At 47.2% G+C, this 16,019-nt stretch overlaps 3 protein-coding genes across 9 annotated transcripts in view; 2 read left to right on the forward strand and 1 right to left on the reverse strand.

Annotated features, from left to right (window-relative positions):
* Window positions 1–2,573, forward strand: part of MKRN1 (makorin ring finger protein 1) — a 21,988-nt gene extending 19,415 nt beyond the window's left edge. Inside the window, exons 5-8 of one of the 3 annotated variants that reach the window (XM_062011024.1) lie at window positions 134–348; window positions 1,062–1,172; window positions 1,589–1,727; window positions 1,846–2,119. In XM_062011024.1, coding sequence (XP_061867008.1) covers window positions 134–348; window positions 1,062–1,172; window positions 1,589–1,727; window positions 1,846–1,926 — 546 coding nt within the window. In that variant the 3' untranslated portion in view covers window positions 1,927–2,119. The other 2 variants (XM_062011008.1, XM_062011015.1) reach the window with 2 other exon arrangements.
* RAB19 (RAB19, member RAS oncogene family) lies at window positions 672–12,532 on the reverse strand. Of its 3 annotated transcripts, none has more exons than XR_009820004.1 (4): window positions 11,997–12,532; window positions 10,603–10,786; window positions 8,184–8,582; window positions 672–1,758 (listed from the first exon to the last, which is right to left on the reverse strand). XR_009820004.1 is itself a non-coding variant. In XM_010204166.2 (3 exons), the coding sequence occupies exons 1-3, from the start codon at window positions 12,189–12,191 to the stop codon at window positions 8,317–8,319; spliced, it is 645 nt and encodes a 214-aa protein (XP_010202468.1). In that variant the 5' UTR covers window positions 12,192–12,532; the 3' UTR covers window positions 5,559–8,316. The 3 variants fall into 3 exon arrangements, 1 of the variants encoding a protein (XP_010202468.1); XR_009820003.1 differs by lacking the exon at window positions 672–1,758 and adding an exon at window positions 5,531–5,548; XM_010204166.2 differs by lacking the exon at window positions 672–1,758 and having other exon boundaries at window positions 5,559–8,582.
* The window catches only part of SLC37A3 (solute carrier family 37 member 3), a 26,480-nt gene continuing 22,977 nt past the window's right edge, over window positions 12,517–16,019 (forward strand). Inside the window, exon 1 of one of the 3 annotated variants that reach the window (XM_062010981.1) lies at window positions 12,517–12,613. The gene's annotated coding sequence lies outside the window, so the exon portion shown is untranslated. Of the gene's footprint in view, window positions 12,614–12,678; window positions 12,899–12,927; window positions 13,145–16,019 lie in introns of those variants that run through there. The other 2 variants (XM_062010998.1, XM_062010992.1) reach the window with 2 other exon arrangements.

Raw genomic sequence — 16,019 nt, forward strand, 5'->3', positions numbered from 1 at the left:
AGGTTAAAGATTTTTCAGCTTAATCATATTTGTTATGTAAAACATCAGAGTAAAACTGAGCTTAAAAACGTGTTTAGAGTTCACCGGGTGACCAGTTGTCTCTGTAGTTGTTATCTCTGTCTCTTCCTTCCAGTCTTGCATTGAAGCTCATGAGAAGGACATGGAGCTTTCCTTTGCCGTCCAGCGTAGCAAAGACATGGTGTGCGGGATCTGCATGGAGGTGGTGTATGAGAAAGCCAATCCCAGCGAGCGCCGCTTTGGGATCCTCTCCAACTGCAGCCATACTTATTGCCTCAAGTGCATCCGCAAGTGGAGAAGTGCTAAGCAATTTGAGAGCAAGATTATAAAGTGAGGCGCTTTCCCATTTCGCTTGTGCTTTGTTACTTGTCACAAGTTACCAAGTTCTTCCACAGCTTGGAACAGACTTCCAGAAGCAGACCGCACAGAGACTGCGTTTAATGCATACTAACTTTAGTTTGGAAGAGAAGTAATTGTTAGGGATGACATTTACACTCTGATTTGGTTAATATGGATTAAGTTTGTGAGACTGACTTAATGGTAGCATGTAGCTTTCATATTTTTTAGTAGCACATTGTCCAATGGTTACTGTTTACATCTTGGACACCCAGCCAGGAGTCTGAAATCAGATTAACCAGTTCAGAATGTATGCTGCTTAATCATTGCTGCCCTAGTTCATTAATCACTTGGCAAAACATTTCTCCATTTAAAGGCTGTTCCAAAAAACCCCAAATTTCCAATCAAATAAATACAGAAATCAAAGCAAAATAAATTTATTTAATTCTAAAGAACCGGGAGTCTGTGTGAAGTGTTTTTTCAAGCTTTTCTGAGACAGGCTGGCCAGCTGCTGTTGCCATTGAGTTCTTGAAGAAAAGAGTTTATGTTATCTTTATATACAAGACAGAATCTAGATTGACAAGCTCATACAGCAAGCGTGCGGGTACAGCGTGCCCTTAAAGATGGATATATGCCATGACTTGATAGACAGGAGAGAGCACGCCCTGTGGTTTGGAGTTTTGCAGCACAGTCTGTTCGTTCCCCAGGTCCTGCCCAGAATGTCGGATCACATCTAACTTTGTCATTCCAAGTGAGTACTGGGTGGAGGAGAAGGAAGAGAAGCAGAAACTCATTCAGAAATACAAGGAGGCAATGAGGTAGGAGCACTGGAGCCTTTTTTCAGGTGGGGACTGTAGAGATAAAGGCACACCTGGAGAAGGGTGCTGATGTAACACCCTCTCACACCTCCTTTCCCCTGCCACATGTGAAGCACGCCCTTGCCTATCTGCACACAACCACACAGCTACAAAGCTGTTCCTATGTGCTTTGAGCTCAGTCTTTCCCTTCCACACACACAACGCTGGTGCTGTGGCCCTAAGTGCCCTCAGCGTCCCTAAGCACGCGTCCACCCACACACACCGTGTAATACCGTGGTTTTGCGTGTAGGTATATACTGACAAAATGCTTTCAGTTCTGAAAGGTACCTGAGATCCTTTTGGACTGTGGGTAAATACAGTTGTGAAGCCTGGTTGGAGTCTGCTGTGAGTAAGGGTTGCGATGTTTTCCTTTCCAGCAACAAGCCGTGCAGGTACTTCGATGAAGGCCGTGGGAGCTGTCCATTTGGAGGGAACTGCTTTTACAAACATGCGTATCCTGATGGACGCCGAGAGGAGCCACAGAGACCTAAAGTAGGGACTTCAAGTAGATACCGGGTCAGTGTGTGCTGGGTGCTGTCCTTTCTATCTAGAGAGAATGCGAAGGGTACACATTAGATCAGCTGCCTTGAGCACAGGGAAATGTTGACTCTCTTTTTTTTTTCACTTCTGATAGACTTCTAATGGTGAATTGGAAAGAGGCAGTGGTCTAAAGTTTGTGAATGCTGGAGGCCAAGAGGGGAAGAGTGAATTTTAAAATCTTTCCTAGTCCACCACCATACTGAAGTAGAAATGTTGGGTAGCATTAATAGGGGTGAATTCTCCTGGAGGTCAGTATGTCCCTGAGAGAGAGACAGGGTTTCTTGCATGTCAGAAAGCATGCTGGGGGCTGGACCTGGTCAGCCTCTGGGAAGGCTCTTAGCCTGCGCTGCTGGGGCAGCTGGGGCAATGCTTGTGTTGCGCTTGCAGGCCCAGCGAAGGAATCGGTTCTGGGAGTTCATCGAGGAGCGAGAGAACGGTGATCCGTTTGAGACCGACGAGGACGAGGTGGTGACCTTTGAGCTTGGCGAGATGTTGCTGATGCTGTTGGCAGCAGGAGGTGACGATGAGCTAACGGATTCCGAGGACGAGTGGGACTTGTTTCACGATGAGCTGGAAGATTATTACGACTTGGATCTATAGCACCTGTCAGTGGAGTATGGACTGTCGTCTTGGCTTCAGGCAGTAGCTATTACCTGTGGTGTTGTGGCAGTGCCTGTGTTTCTCCTAGGCAGGCCGATCAATTCCAGGTGCTGTTGTAATAACTTTTACCCAGGGTCTGTCTCTTCCCATCCCCTCCCACCCCAGGAGTGTTGTTTTTCCTCTGTTTAAACAAATAACAAGAAATAAATCTTTAAAATGTTAGTTTTTGTAAAAATAAATTTAACTGTCAAACAGTTAGCTTAGGTTCGTTGCTTCATCTGTGTACCCAACGGAGTTCACCCAGTTCCAGGGTTAAAAGTGTTTACAGAACTTCCACACTCATTTTGAAGAGCCCAGATACAAAAATGAGCAGTGGCCATGCAGTGGGGATGTAAATTGGCTGATGGCCTCGTTTCTGTCTTTGTACCAGGATTTCTGACTTCAGACCGGACGCAAGTACTCTCGTTCTGGCGTCAGGTCCGTTCCAGCCCCCTCATGTACACGTCTTCATTTGTGATTTTGGTCTCTTGTTTACTTGCACATTACTATTACTACTGTGTAACCAGAACCCGGTGTGAACGTTCTGGGTTTTTACTGTGTTTAGCATGAAAGGAAGATGTCTTTGTGAAAGGAGAACTCTCTATGTGTATATACAGATAAATGTAGAGTTGGACCTCAAGGATGGGGAGACTCTGTGTAAGTTAAAAATAACAAAAACCATCTTTCATCCCCTCTTGGTGCATGAAGCCTAGCCTCTAATTGGACACGACACTGGTTCAGTGGTCTCGGCCCAGTCTGTGGCAATGATCTTAACTATCGCTTAAGTGACTCGATGGCGCTCCCTAATACACCAGCTCTCCTTCACGTGTATGGTTCGGGTTGTCCAGGAGCAGGAATCCGGTTAGCCAAGGCACAGTCAGAGGAAGACCAGAGAGAGGCCCCTTTAGCTTTACTGCTCTCCACGTTTTAGAGCTCAGCATAACCGTGTAAGCTGGCAGCTTCACCGGGAAGCCGCTGCGTCTCTCGGCTGGCGGGCGGCACGCTGCCCGGTCAAGCTGCCCGCTTGATGCGAGTTATTGCTTACAAAGGCAGTCGTGCAGTTTCTGGCTGTAATTTGCATTGAGAAATTACTTTGCCACCAAAGCCCCAGCACAGGAATTTTAACCTTGCGTTACATTATTGCTGTTTTTTATTGACTCGTGGATGCCCCGTGATCTGTTCTCCTGCTGCTCTTGTCCCCTAGGCTGCCTCTCCTTTCACTTTTAAATGGAATGAGAAATTGTTCGGAGGTCTACAACGTATTGTTTTGCAGCTGCCTTTTGTAAGAAGCACTTTTCCCAAATAAAAAAAATCCAAAAAAATTAACCAAGAAGGTCTGTCTGCTCCTTTTTGAAGCTTCTCCGGTTCCGCTTGGATTATTTGTGTGGGAGCGTTCTTGTAAGTATGATGCCATTTACGTCACTTGAACTCCTGCAGAATCGTGTCACGCTTACACAGAATTTTAACTTGGTTGTAACCTTCCCAGCAAAGAGCCTGTGACATGAGCAACGTGTTCTGAACGCACAGCTGAGGCATTAGAGCCCCTGAAGGGGTACGTGGGGCCGTTAGCGGGAACAGACACGGCGTGCTTTCTCAGCACTTAAGTTCTGCACTATGGTATTAATTTTACATGCCCTGAACAAAGCCAATTGCTACATATGTTTGGTGGATGGGTTGCTGTTGTAATGCTGTTTGGACAGCAAGTCCAAGCATTGCTACAGGTCAATTCCTGAGAATGCATGTGATTTTTAAAGCCTACTTGTATTCAGAAAGAAGCATTCTTCTTCAGAAATGCATAGAGTTAAACTGCTAGAAACGTATTCAGATGACTAAGAGAAGATTAACTGGCCAATCTAAAACAATTTCTGGTTGACTTGTTTTTCTTTTTCCAGGGGCAAGTAGCAGAGGGAGGAAAGGATTTGAATGTAATTTGTGCAAATGACATTTAAAACTGATACAGGGGAGAAACAGAAAGCATGGAGGGCTTGGAAGTACAAGTAGCCTCTCCTTCCCCTACCCAGCAAACAGAAGCTGTTAACATTTGAGTGGAAAGCTGCATCCAAACGTAAGTTTCACAAAGCTGGGTAATAAATTTACCCAGGTAGAGCACGTGCATCAGCTTTCCTTCATGAGGGGCAGCATATCTTACTTTTCTGTGGGGGTGGAGGTGTGGCACAACAGTCGATGCTGCTGCTTCTTCTAACCCTTGCTTCTGTGTGTGTTTACAAGGGGAGCTGAAAATAGGCAAATGGATGATTTGCATTGGTGGAGGCTGTTCTGGCTAGCTGCAAGGTGAGGGAGGTAGTCAAGTGCAGCGTGACATGTAATTTCTCTTGATATCTTGCTTTGAAGTGTGCTGTGCTTGTTCAGCAAGTTAAAGGACTGCAGGTGTTTGTCAGCAGGCACTGCTGCTGTGTGTCACTGCCCTTTGCAAGCTTGCGGGTTGGTGGAGTGCATTGTTTTTAAGACTGCTCTTGCACTGTGAAATCTGGCCCCCCTAAAGGAGAATGCTTGAAAAGAGTAGGGCTTTGGAAATGAGTAAAGTACATTAGTAGGCTGCTGTGTTTTCCCTCTGTAAGAACAGGAATAAATTCAGTAGAATGAAGGTAAAATTAATCTAAAATGATGGAGGGTTGATTACTTCGATATTTGCCAAAAGAAAAAGTAGCACAGCCTAAGGTCCAAGAACTTGAAGAGGCCGAAGAGAGTAGCATCAAGATGAAAACTGTATAAAGACTTCATAAACTTCAGCCAGCAAAATCTTGACTTCAAAAAGCTGTAGAAAGATGCATCCTGTCCCTTAAAGTGCTTTGACCTTGGTCCCTGTGTATAGTTTGATACAAGATTTTGCATCTTCTACATACAAAAGAAATGTCTGCTGCGCCTTCTGTCCGATCTGAATGCCATCATGCAATAGAGATGGAATTATTAATGCTGCAGCAGCATAAAATGAGGGAATCCAGAAGCAGTTGTCCCTTAGGCCTAAGATAGGATCCAGGCCTGGGCTGTAGGGAGCAATTGTTACAAAGTTCAGTCTCCCTTGGCAGGGCTGTGATACCAGTGCAAGTAACATGCCACAGTCAAGATTCAAATACTTCTTCCAAGCAGATAAAAATTTAACAAGGCTCATCTCCAAGCTGAATGTGCAGGTCTTAAAGCTGTGGGGCAGAAGTGGTTTTTTAGAACAGCATTGTAAACAACATTACAATAAGCTGCACTTTCTCTAAGTGCATTCAAGATGCTGTCAAGAAGCACATTGACTTTGCATATGATGCTGGAGGAACAAATGTGTTATGTAGCAGTCAGTGCTACTTGCATCATCCGAGCCCCCTCCTTCCATCTGCTGTATGGTGGGGAAAGGCACAACTGCAGGAACAACAGTTTTGGTTTTCAATCCAGTAGTTTCTATCTCGGGCTAGAACAACAAAGGGATTTGTTAAAAGTTGTTTATAGCTTTCTTCCATGTTATCTCACAACTAATACTGCCTGCTGATAGACAATGTGAAGAATCTTTGTGTTGGCAGCTGCTGCAACTCGCTATTCATTCACATAAGGACAGCTTAAAAAATGAGCCTCTGGAAACCATTCAGTGGAGCTGCAAGGGCTGATGGAAGGTGCCAAAAAGAACCAACCAAGGGAGGTCCTCCTGCTCTTAGCTGTGCAATGGATAAGTATTTAAGACTAGTTTCTTGAAAGAGTAGTAAGGAGCCCGATGCACCTGTCAGAGGAAAGGGAGCAGTGCCACTCAAAGCACCATTCCCAGCCCCTTCTCCCTGAGCCTGTGTTGGACAGTTTTCTGCCAAGGACAGACTGGCTTGGCAACCAGCTCTGTGTGGGAAGAGAACAGCAAGAGCCCTGTACCCTGGTAGTGCAGTTAGGGCAACAGCAGCCTGCAGCAGTCTCCACACTGAGGATAAGCAAAAGAACTTCATACAGTAGTCTCCCATTAAGGCAGTAAACACAGTTGGCCATACAAAGGTTAACACTCTGTTGATAAGATCTTTCCTCTGATTCTTGGCTAACAAAAGAGTGTAACTGGAGATAAAAATACTTTCTTGTAAAGGTCTCCTGGAAGATCAGTATTTGCTGAAAGAACTATTTGTGGTCTATCTGAATAGAACAAAGCTTGCTAGCAGTTAGTGTGGATACTAAAAAAAGTAAACACAAACTGCTAACTAGGAGCAGTTTGAATTTTAAATAGACAAGGACATTAAACTTGCATTTGGCTGCCTCCCAAGTGACAAGAGGTTTAGAAACCAGTTGTATGGAAGCTGGATTGCTACTTGTTCCTCTGCTTTGAAAGGTTAGGGTGTTGCAAATTGAAATGCCACCACTAGGTTAGGACCAATTCAAGATGAAGCTAAGATTTAAAGAGTAAATATTGGAAAAGGAGTGTCTGAAGAAGCAGCAGCTTTCTCCACTCCAGGCTATAGCAAAAGGCTTAGAGGCAAGCAGTGAAGATTTCTCTCTCATTTTTCTCTCTCTGAGTTAGCCCCTGCTCTTTGCACGTGACAGCACAGAACCCAGCCCAAGGAAGCATTAAATAATAGTAGAAATATTTGCAAGACTACCAATGATTTATTCTGCTTTTATTTTTTTTTGTGCTTCTCAGACAAGATTTTCCAGAAATATTTGCTGCATGTATTTCCCTGTTTTTCAAGAACATGTGAAACCTGGGTAGACTGCCACCTGGTCAGCTAGCAGCATACCAGCCTTCCCAGGGCTGCTTCACATGTAACCCAGACTGTACTTTATCATTACAGAGTTTGAGTTACTGTTAGGCTATGAGCTGGAACTGAGTGATGCACTTTGGTGTATGTGGAGTGCAGTCAAAAAAGTTTCTTTCCTCCCTCTCCTTCCCTGTTTCCATCTACTATGGAAAAAACAAACAAGGCAACCAAACCCAAACAAAGCAACAAAACCAAAACCCAGCACCAACCCTTCATTCAGATCTGGTACATAGAAATGAGCTCCCCGTGCACTTGGGAGGAACAATACAAAGCCTTCTATTGCTACCACAATGTTGAGTCTCCATAGCAGTAGCGTATATACTTGCCTAGGGCTAGCTCTGTGGTTTGCCCTGTACCATTCCTGTACTGCTTGCTCTAAGATAACACTAAACCATCTTATTCCTTGCCAAATTTTACAGGAGTTTGAGTGTCTTCTTCACGCTCCCTTGAAAATCTACAGGTATACTCTCAAGCTGCCATTGGCCCATCACATCCACTACAGAAGGCTTTTGATTAAAATCAGCAAGACAAGGTTGGAGGGAGAGGAAGCAGAAAAAAAATAGAAAAAGTCCTGTATCATATTCTACCAGCTCTGAAACCCCAGGGGTGTCTCCAGGTTTGTCTGGTGAGGAAGTGGGTACAGATGTGAAGTGGTGCACACTTGCACGAGTGTTACCAAGTTCCTTAGGATGGGTGGCTACGTGCCTGACATCAGGACTGCCCCTCAGTGAAAGCTCAAGCGTTAATGGGTTAGTGCTCTCCAAACATGTGTGAGACATCTAAAGTTACTGGCAAAGAGTAAAGTGCTTGTACTAGAACAAACAACGTAGCTTAGAAGGGTCAAAATCAATGCAGAGCTCTGGTGCAAATTCATCTTCTGACAAAGCCAGAAAAAAAATCATTTAAGGATATAATTTAAGGCACCAATGTTTACAGTTCTCTTTGGTTAAGGCAAGGGCTGGCAGCTTCCTGAGTCTTCTCAGATTGGAAGTTTGTGTTAAAGTATCAGCTGCCATGTTGAAAGCAGCCTGTGCTACCAACAACAATCTCTGCAGATACTTACAAGCCAAACTGCAAGGTAGAGATATCAAGAGAGATGGCTTGAGGCCACATAGTACAGGGTCATCAGTTGACTAAAATGAATTCAAACAGCCTCAGAAGGATGACAACTTCGAAGTTCTTCCTGAAATCTCCCTTCAACATACGCACTGGGTCTTCTCCGCACTTGGACTGGCAATCACCGGCCTGGAATCAAGATAGATGCTGTTTGGAGGGTTCTCTCCATGAAGCTGTAAGGTATTTCGGGCTATGAGCTCTTTAGCCATTAAGATGAACACCTCTTCTATGTTTTGAGCTTCTTTTGCTGATGTCTCCAGTACAGCTAAGAGCCCAAACTTCTCCGCCAGTGTGCAGGCATCTTCAAACAGCACTTGGCGCTTATCCACTGAGTCAGATTTGTTCCCTTAAAAGAAGGCAAATAGATAATGAAATAATTCAGTCTAAAAAATTTAAGCTTTATATGCAATATGTACATTAAATGTTGTTAAACAATACATTTATGTTAGGAATATCTGCAGTGATTGCACAAAGCAATGTTGCATAAAGGTTTGTTTCTCAGGCCTTCTCAGTGGCCTGAAGGCCTTCATTGGAAGCCACATGTATCATGCTTTTGTCAAGCTACCTTGGCACAGCTCAAAAATGGAAGCTCGGCTCTGAAGATCTGGAATGTTATTAGTCTAAAGCAGATCTCCTCCAAAAACCCCATTGAAACCCAGGAAGAACCTGCTCAACTGTTCATCAGATTTTAACATGCCTTATTCATAAATGGCAGTCAAATAAGACAAGGATTTACACCAACTGCCTTAATGCTTAAGATACATACTAAAGAAGTTTCTGCATGTTTTACTTGAACCATTTTAGTAAAAATCTGTCAGAAGTCATGAAATGCCTCAGATAAATACACAAAGGTATTTTAAGTAGTTGCAGTACATGGGGAATTATCGGTTCTGGTACATGCAGTACCTGACTGAAGTCTACATTCACAGTTTCAAGATAACCTTTCATCAAGTTCAGATCTTGACTGTAAAGTGTATATAAGCCAACTCCCCTCCCATTAAGTCCCTTTAGGTTTTTCTAAAAGGAAAAAAAACCTACCCCAAGTAACCCATCCCACACAAGAAAACCACAACCCCCTCAAAAACCACTGGTTACTTGATGTTCTTAAAAAGAGCCCCTCTCTTTCTTCCTTCAATTCCAGCTGGAAAAGTTAGACTTCTTAACCTTAACCTCATGCTAGAAAGGTGTATAACATGACTACGTGTAACTAAATGTCTCAAGACTTCCTGCCAAAGCAAGTAAAGCAAATAGTACTAGCTTTGGAAGAAAGCACTGAACTGGATCATTGACAAAAGCTTTATTTTTACCAATTTCAGAACTTCTTTCTTAACAACAACCACCACCAGTTCCCCCTGACCCCTGCCCTCCCTGACAGGTCTTGTTCTTTAATACGAACAGCTAGAAAAGCACTATCAAAGTTTAGTGACTTCATTTTTCCCCCCTTCCCCCCCCCCTTCTTACTCATTCCAAGCACTGTGGCTACCTACAGGTCAGAATTTGTTGTTTGTTTCTTCAAGGGAAGAACAGGAAGAACCACCCCAGCAGAAGTGAGTAAGTAATTTGCTAGGAGCAGGAGCAGAAGCTTTAGGCCTCACACCTGCTGCCTGCAGGGCTCCCCAGCTAGGCTGGGCTGCGGCGGCTGCGTGTGCGTTGCTCTCGGCAGGCTGCCACGGTGCAAGAGGCAGGAGCAGGGGAATGTAAATAAAGGCTCTGTCACTTTGTTACACCAGTTCTCTCATTTGCAGCTCCTTCCTTGTGACAGGGAAGAGTAATAATAACCTGAAACACTAAGAGAAAGAACTACGCTGCTTCCTGCCAGCTCTATTCTCAGCAACGCCCTTCCTCGAGAGGCAAAGTCTCCTGAATGCTAATGGAATAAAAAAGGAGGAACGCAAGCAGTCTGCTTCGTGCTCTGCAAAAGCCAGGTCCCCATCTACTGCCTTACCTGAGCAGAGTCCCATTACAGAGCAACACGCACGCGTATCAAAGGAACAAGAGAGGAAAGATGAGAATGAGGAGTTGTGTTGCTCTGTGCATTCCTCTTGAATTATTGAGCTGCTAAATTCCTGCACATTAGGGGTACACTACAATTCTAACCTCCAGAAGATTGTCTCTGCTTGCTAGGCTAGAAGCAAGCTTGCTGTATTACTCTGGCAGGAAAGGAACAAGTAAAATGTTTCCCTCTCTGCAGACCAGGCTGTGACTTTCCTCATTTTTTAAGCTTAGGCCAAATCAATACACTCTCTGAGCTCTTAATTATAACTGTGTTCTTCTTTAATGCACAGTTTATAGATGCCTTGAGTAGTGGGAGAGAAGTGGAAAAAAAAAAGAGCTGCATAACATAATATTTTATATTAGATTCCTACCAATCAACATCATGACCAAGTTTGCAGCACCATACTTTTCAATTTCATGAATCCAATGAGGAATAGATTCAAATGTGGACCTCCTGGTAAGGTCGTAGGCAAGGATGGCCCCATGGGCACTCCTGTAATAAGACTGGGTTATTGTCCGGAAACGTTCTTGACCGGCTGTGTCCCACACCTGGATCTGTAAGAGAAAGACACAGAAGTTGTGAAGACCAGTGAGTGCCTCTTTCTGGGTGTTTGCCATCAGCATCTGTGTTTTTGAAACCCCTTGTCAGAAGGCAGCTAGACCTGTCCCAGCTCACTCTTCAACACCGTAGTGTGGCTTTGCTGTCTCAAGATCTGAGGGGATATTTACATGCCAGCAAAGACAGTCTAGACACAGACCAAAGAAGGCAGAAGCTGCAAGGGTAAACCTCTCAGCTTTGCAAACAGGCCAAGAAACCCATTTTCAGTTTCATAGAATGGTAGGGGTTGGAAGGGATCTCTAGAGTTCATCCAGTCCTAAAACAGGTTCATCTCAATCAGGCCACATGGGAAACAAGGCTTTGAAGACCTCCAGAGAAGGTGACTCCACACCCTCCCTGGGCAGCCTGTTTATCTTTGTGTTTAAGAGGAATTTATGTTCCAGCTACCTGTAGTCCTGTTACTAGACACTACAGGAAAAAAGTGTCACCCTCATCCTCCTGAAATTCACCCTTTAGATAATTAGAAGTGTTAATGGAGTCCCCCCTTCAGTCTGCTCTTCTCCAATCTGAACAGCCCCAAGTCTTGCAGCTTTTCCTTGTGAGAAAGATGTTTCAGTGCCCTGATCATCTTGGTAGCCCTAACTGTACTAAAAGCTGCAGGGAAGGAAGAAGAGCCAAGAAGCTCCAATGCAGGGCTGGGCAGAGCTATGTAAAACACAGGTATCTGAACGTTTTTTTGCACAAAGAGGTAAGTTCTAACTAACCATTTCTTCTGGCATTCGTCTTACAACACTTCACCATCTCTCAAATCAAGCACGCATCAAAGCAGAGCCTTTACAAGCTAGAGGGTTTTCCCCCCCTCAGCTGAAATCCTCGCCTCTCTGAAAGTGGAAAGAGACACCCCTCCAAACCAGAGCTAGTTTTCAAAGAACTCTCTACATGCAGGGTGCGGGCCCTCCTCACAGGTACGTCCCGAGAAGCCACAACAGCGAGTCTGTACCCAAATTAGAGTGCCTGCCTCCCGCAGGGCATCCTCTCCAGGGAAAACTCCCCTCAGAAGCACCCCCCCAGGCAGAAAGGCAGCTCTTGCCTGCTGCTTCCAGCGGGGCCGAGCAGGGGAGGCCGCGCGTCCCAGCGCTCCCCTGGCATCTGTCCGGGAAGGCAAGTGCTGCCCACCCAGCGGCTCGGGACCCCCCGGCCACCGACCTTCACTTTCTTGCCGTCGATGTCCATGGAGCGCACCGTGAAGTCGACGCCGATGGTGTTCTGCTGCTTCTCGTTGTACTGCCCCGTCTTGAAGCGGTGCACCACGCAAGTCTTCCCCACGTTGGAGTCCCCGATCAGGATGATTTTGAAGAGGTAGTCGAAGGCGTCGTCCGTGCCCGAGCTGGAGAAAGGCATGGCGGCTGTCGGGATGGCGGGAGAAGGAGCGGCCCTGGCGCAGCTGCCGACAGCCCTGGGAAGGAGCCCCCGCTGCGGCCGCTCACCTGCCGGCGTTCACCTGCCGGGGCGGGCAGCGCCCGCTTTGCACCCGCCCCGGCCCGGCCCTCCCGGGGCCGGCGGGAAATGTAGTCCGAAGCCTTCGCCTGCCCTGCCCGCGGGCTCGGCCGGGGCAGCGCTAGCGGCGCAGCTCGCTCCCTCCCTCCCCGCCCCTTGTTGGGGGGAGGCGGGCAAGGGGTCCCGCGCGGCCGCCGCACAGCCGGCCGGCCCTCCCCGGCGGCGGCAGCCAGAGCGGACTACGGCTCCCGCCGTGCCGCGGGTCCCGCCCGCCGGAAGAGCCGCCTCCCTCGGACTTCCTGAGGGTGTGCGGGTCGCCGGGCCCGGTACGTGGGGGTGGGCGAGCGGCTGCCAGTGCGGCGGGAGCGGAGCGGGGCGGCGGGCTGGGCGGCGGCTTGGCTGCGGCGCGGGGTGAAGGGCCTTGGTGGGGCCGGCGTGGGCCTTGCCGCTGCCGGCTCGGTCGGTTCGGCTCCCTGCCCTTCTGAGGACGTGGCCGCTGGGCCAGCGCGCCGGGACGCGGACGGGGCTTCACTGAGGAGGATAGCCCCGCGTCCGTGTCGTGTGCCCCAGCGCTTCAGAGGGGAGGGGACCCGGCCTGGCCGAGCCGCGCGGTGAGGTGCTGGGCAGCGTGCGGGGCTGGGGGACAGCCGTGCCCGCCGGCGGGAGCGCGGCCTGTGCACCGCGTCGTGTCGCGCCGGGCTGCGCCGGGCAGCTTGGGCCAGGTCTCCTCTGCCAGAGCCGCGGTGCCGGCGCAGGGCGGCCTGCCAACGGCAGCGGGCTCGGCTCGGGGCTCGGAGGAGTCCCTGCGCCCCAACGGCGTCGGGCTGCGGCTCTCGAGTGACGGGCGTCTGCTGGCGGTGGGTGCGGCGGGCGCTGCCTGCCTTTGTGCCGCTTTTCTTCCCTCTGTTTAGAAAGATGGGATAAAGAGTGTGTTGGTTCGGGTTTGTTTTGAGGTGTCGTTTATGTTGGGTTTTTTTGGTTTTTGAGGTGTGGGGGGTTTTTTTAGTTTTAGTTAGTTTTGCCCTTTTTAAGTCCCGGGAATGTTAACTCTGGCCTTTCCTGATGGCTTTGGAGGGCGGCAGGGTGGTATTGAGGAAGTTTATTTTGAACTTAAGAGGTCTTATTTTGACCTTAACTGAAGGGATAAGGGAGAATGTAGAAAGATTAACAAAAGCTTTTTTAACATACCGGTTAGCTGAAGGTAAACAGTGCTGAGGGAACTGGGGCTGTTTAGTCTGGAGAAGAGGAGACTGAGGGGAGATCTTATTAACATTTATAAATATCTAAATGGTGGGTGTCAGGAGGTTGGGGCATCCCTTTTTTCTATAGTAGCTAGCAACAGGACAAAGGATGAAGCCGGAACACAAAAAGTTCCACTTAAATATAAGAAAAAACTATTTCACTGTTGGGGTGACGGAGCCTTGGCACAGGCTGCCCAGAGGGGTTGTGGAGTCTCCTTCCTTGGAGATCTTCAAGACCCGCCTGGACATACTCCTATGCGACCTGCTCTAGATGAACCTGCTTCTGCAGGGGGGTTGGACTAGATGATCCCTAAAGGTCCCTTCCAACCCCTACCATTCTATGAAAGCAGGCCAGCACCTTAAAAGCAGCCCTCTTCCTTTCTTAAAGGCTTGTGCTTTGCTACCTGGAGTTCTGTGGTTTACCTTGCCTCTTGGCTTTTTGCTCCCCTTCCACTGCAAATTTAATGTGGTATTCTCAAAATAGTTAGAAGATTAATTTATATGGGTAAACTCCTAGTTGGGTGCTCATCTAGCCTAGAGAGGATACTGGTTTTGAATATGGAAGTGACAGGGTGAAGACAGGGAAAAAAAAAAAAGGAAACTCAAAATTGTTCATGACAATCTCTACACTGTAAATAAGTGAAGAGTATCCTCCTGAGCCAGGAGGTCTTCTAGAAAGCTAGCTGAGGCTGCAAAGCTTTGAGGAACAGATAATTTCAATAGTAAATGCTGTTAAAGAAACAGGTAACTCTTAAGGTCAGACCCGGGTCTTAGCTTTAAAAAGCCTTATTATCTTGAACAAATAAGATCTCTATTTGCATATGTTGACACAAAGCAAGTAGCAAATCTCATACTTTGGGCTGTGAACTGGTGACCTGAGGAAGGAACTCTTTCTCCCCCGCAGCAGCGTTGCACAACTGGCAGTATTTTGCTTTCCTGGGGAGAGCTCTGTTACCTGTGGTTGCCTGGTATCAGGGGAGGGAGAGGCAGGGAAGGAGAATGAGCACTTGTATCTGACCAACAGATCAGCGTGGTTCGCAGGCCTGTGAGGACTGTAGTGCTGGGAAACTGGACTGCCTTAGCTTCTGTTCTCCTCCTCTTTATACAGTTTCTGTGAGGGACAGCCCTGAGAGGTTTTACTGCTGCCTGAAGAGGAGTAGCACCATGTGATACTTGTGTGTGTGCTGAGTTTTCATTCATTGATATCGAGGACTGGTCTGGGACCTTAGATGGACGTAGTTTCAAGACAACATCTGAAAATGCCTCTTCTGAGCTTAGCAGTGTAGGTGATTTTCCCTTTCCCCTCCACGTGAACCCAAGCAGCCAAGAAGAAGTCACTGCTAGAAGGTGCCAGACCTAGATTGACTCTCCTAGCTGGAGGAGTGAGACTGTGGCTTGGCAGCACCTGGGCTGCAGAGATGCAAACAGTCTCAAATCTTGTATAGTCTCGCTGTGTTTATCCTGGAAGAGAATGGAGACATTCAAGTATGATGTATGATAAATGTAACTTCAGTGGCTCAAAGGTATTCTGGGCTCCATATTACTCGGAGGATCTCTGTGCCATGCTCTGTTGTGGAGGTCAGATGTGGCCTCAGTTTCCCAGATGGTCAGCATATCCACTGGCTGCTGGTATCTGTCCTTCAGTCAGACATGTGTCATCAAGAGAACAGGAAAGGAAGACTTCTTACAGTGAAAGCTGCCTTGATGAAACCCTTAAAAGTTGTTGGAAGGAAGAGTGGAAGGTCCCTGTGAAATAACAAGAGTTTTCACCAGCAGAAGTTGAGATGAGAAAGAGTCTGGACAATGACTTGTAATTTCTTCAAATGATGTTATGAAGCTCAACTTGAAAAGTCTTCTGTCAGATTTAGGAGTTGTTACAGAAGGTGCCTGTGCATATGAAAAAAGAACACAAAGGCATTTTGTTCCCTCTTATTTATAGCTCTTGATTCTTTGGGGGAACAAGGGGTAGCGTGTTATTTTAGTTGTTCTCAGCATTGAGCATGTGTGCTGTTTTGCATGTCTTCTGTGAATGCAGCTCCCACCAGCTGATTTGTCTGGCTGTTTTCAGCCAGCTGGCACAAACTGCATCGGGTTCCACCTTCAGCGGTGCCGGCGGCGTATGACATGTCTTTCTCTGCCCTGCCATCTCTCTGGTGTGGCCACAAGCAGCTGCTGTGTGAGCTGTGGCAGGGAAGTATGTCTGGAAAGGTCTCTGCCAAGAAAACAGAAGGGAGATGTGGAGAGAGGTTCACTGCCTCACTGCCAAGCAGGGTCGTCTCCCAGAGTCGGTTTGTAGAAACAGCCCCTCAGCCCCACTAAGCACGGCTGAGGGAGTGGAGTCTGCTAAGAAAATGTGTGTCTGTTATAGCTTTTCTTCAGAAGTGATGATCTCTGGTATCCAGAAGTTCAGGCAGATGTCACCCATGCCCTACAGGTAGGGACAGGAAAGTGTGACTCGCCACATGCTGTACTCATGAGTCAGTGACAGATG

The sequence above is a fragment of the Colius striatus genome, chromosome 1, assembly GCF_028858725.1.
Source record: "Colius striatus isolate bColStr4 chromosome 1, bColStr4.1.hap1, whole genome shotgun sequence".
NCBI lineage: Eukaryota > Metazoa > Chordata > Aves > Coliiformes > Coliidae > Colius > Colius striatus.

What these genes read in the sequence shown, in the direction of transcription:
- RAB19 (XM_010204166.2), bottom strand. Translation starts at nt 12,191, where the DNA reads ATGCCTTTCTCCAGCTCGGGCACGGACGACGCCTTCGACTACCTCTTC. An exon ending in TCGACGGCAAGAAAGTGAAG is followed by an intron (nt 10,787 to 11,996) that starts GTCGGTGGCCGG and finishes TTTCTCTTACAG; the next exon opens with ATCCAGGTGTGGGACACAGC. An exon ending in CTTGGTCATGATGTTGATTG is followed by an intron (nt 8,583 to 10,602) that starts GTAGGAATCTAA and finishes CCTTCTTTTAAG; the next exon opens with GGAACAAATCTGACTCAGTG.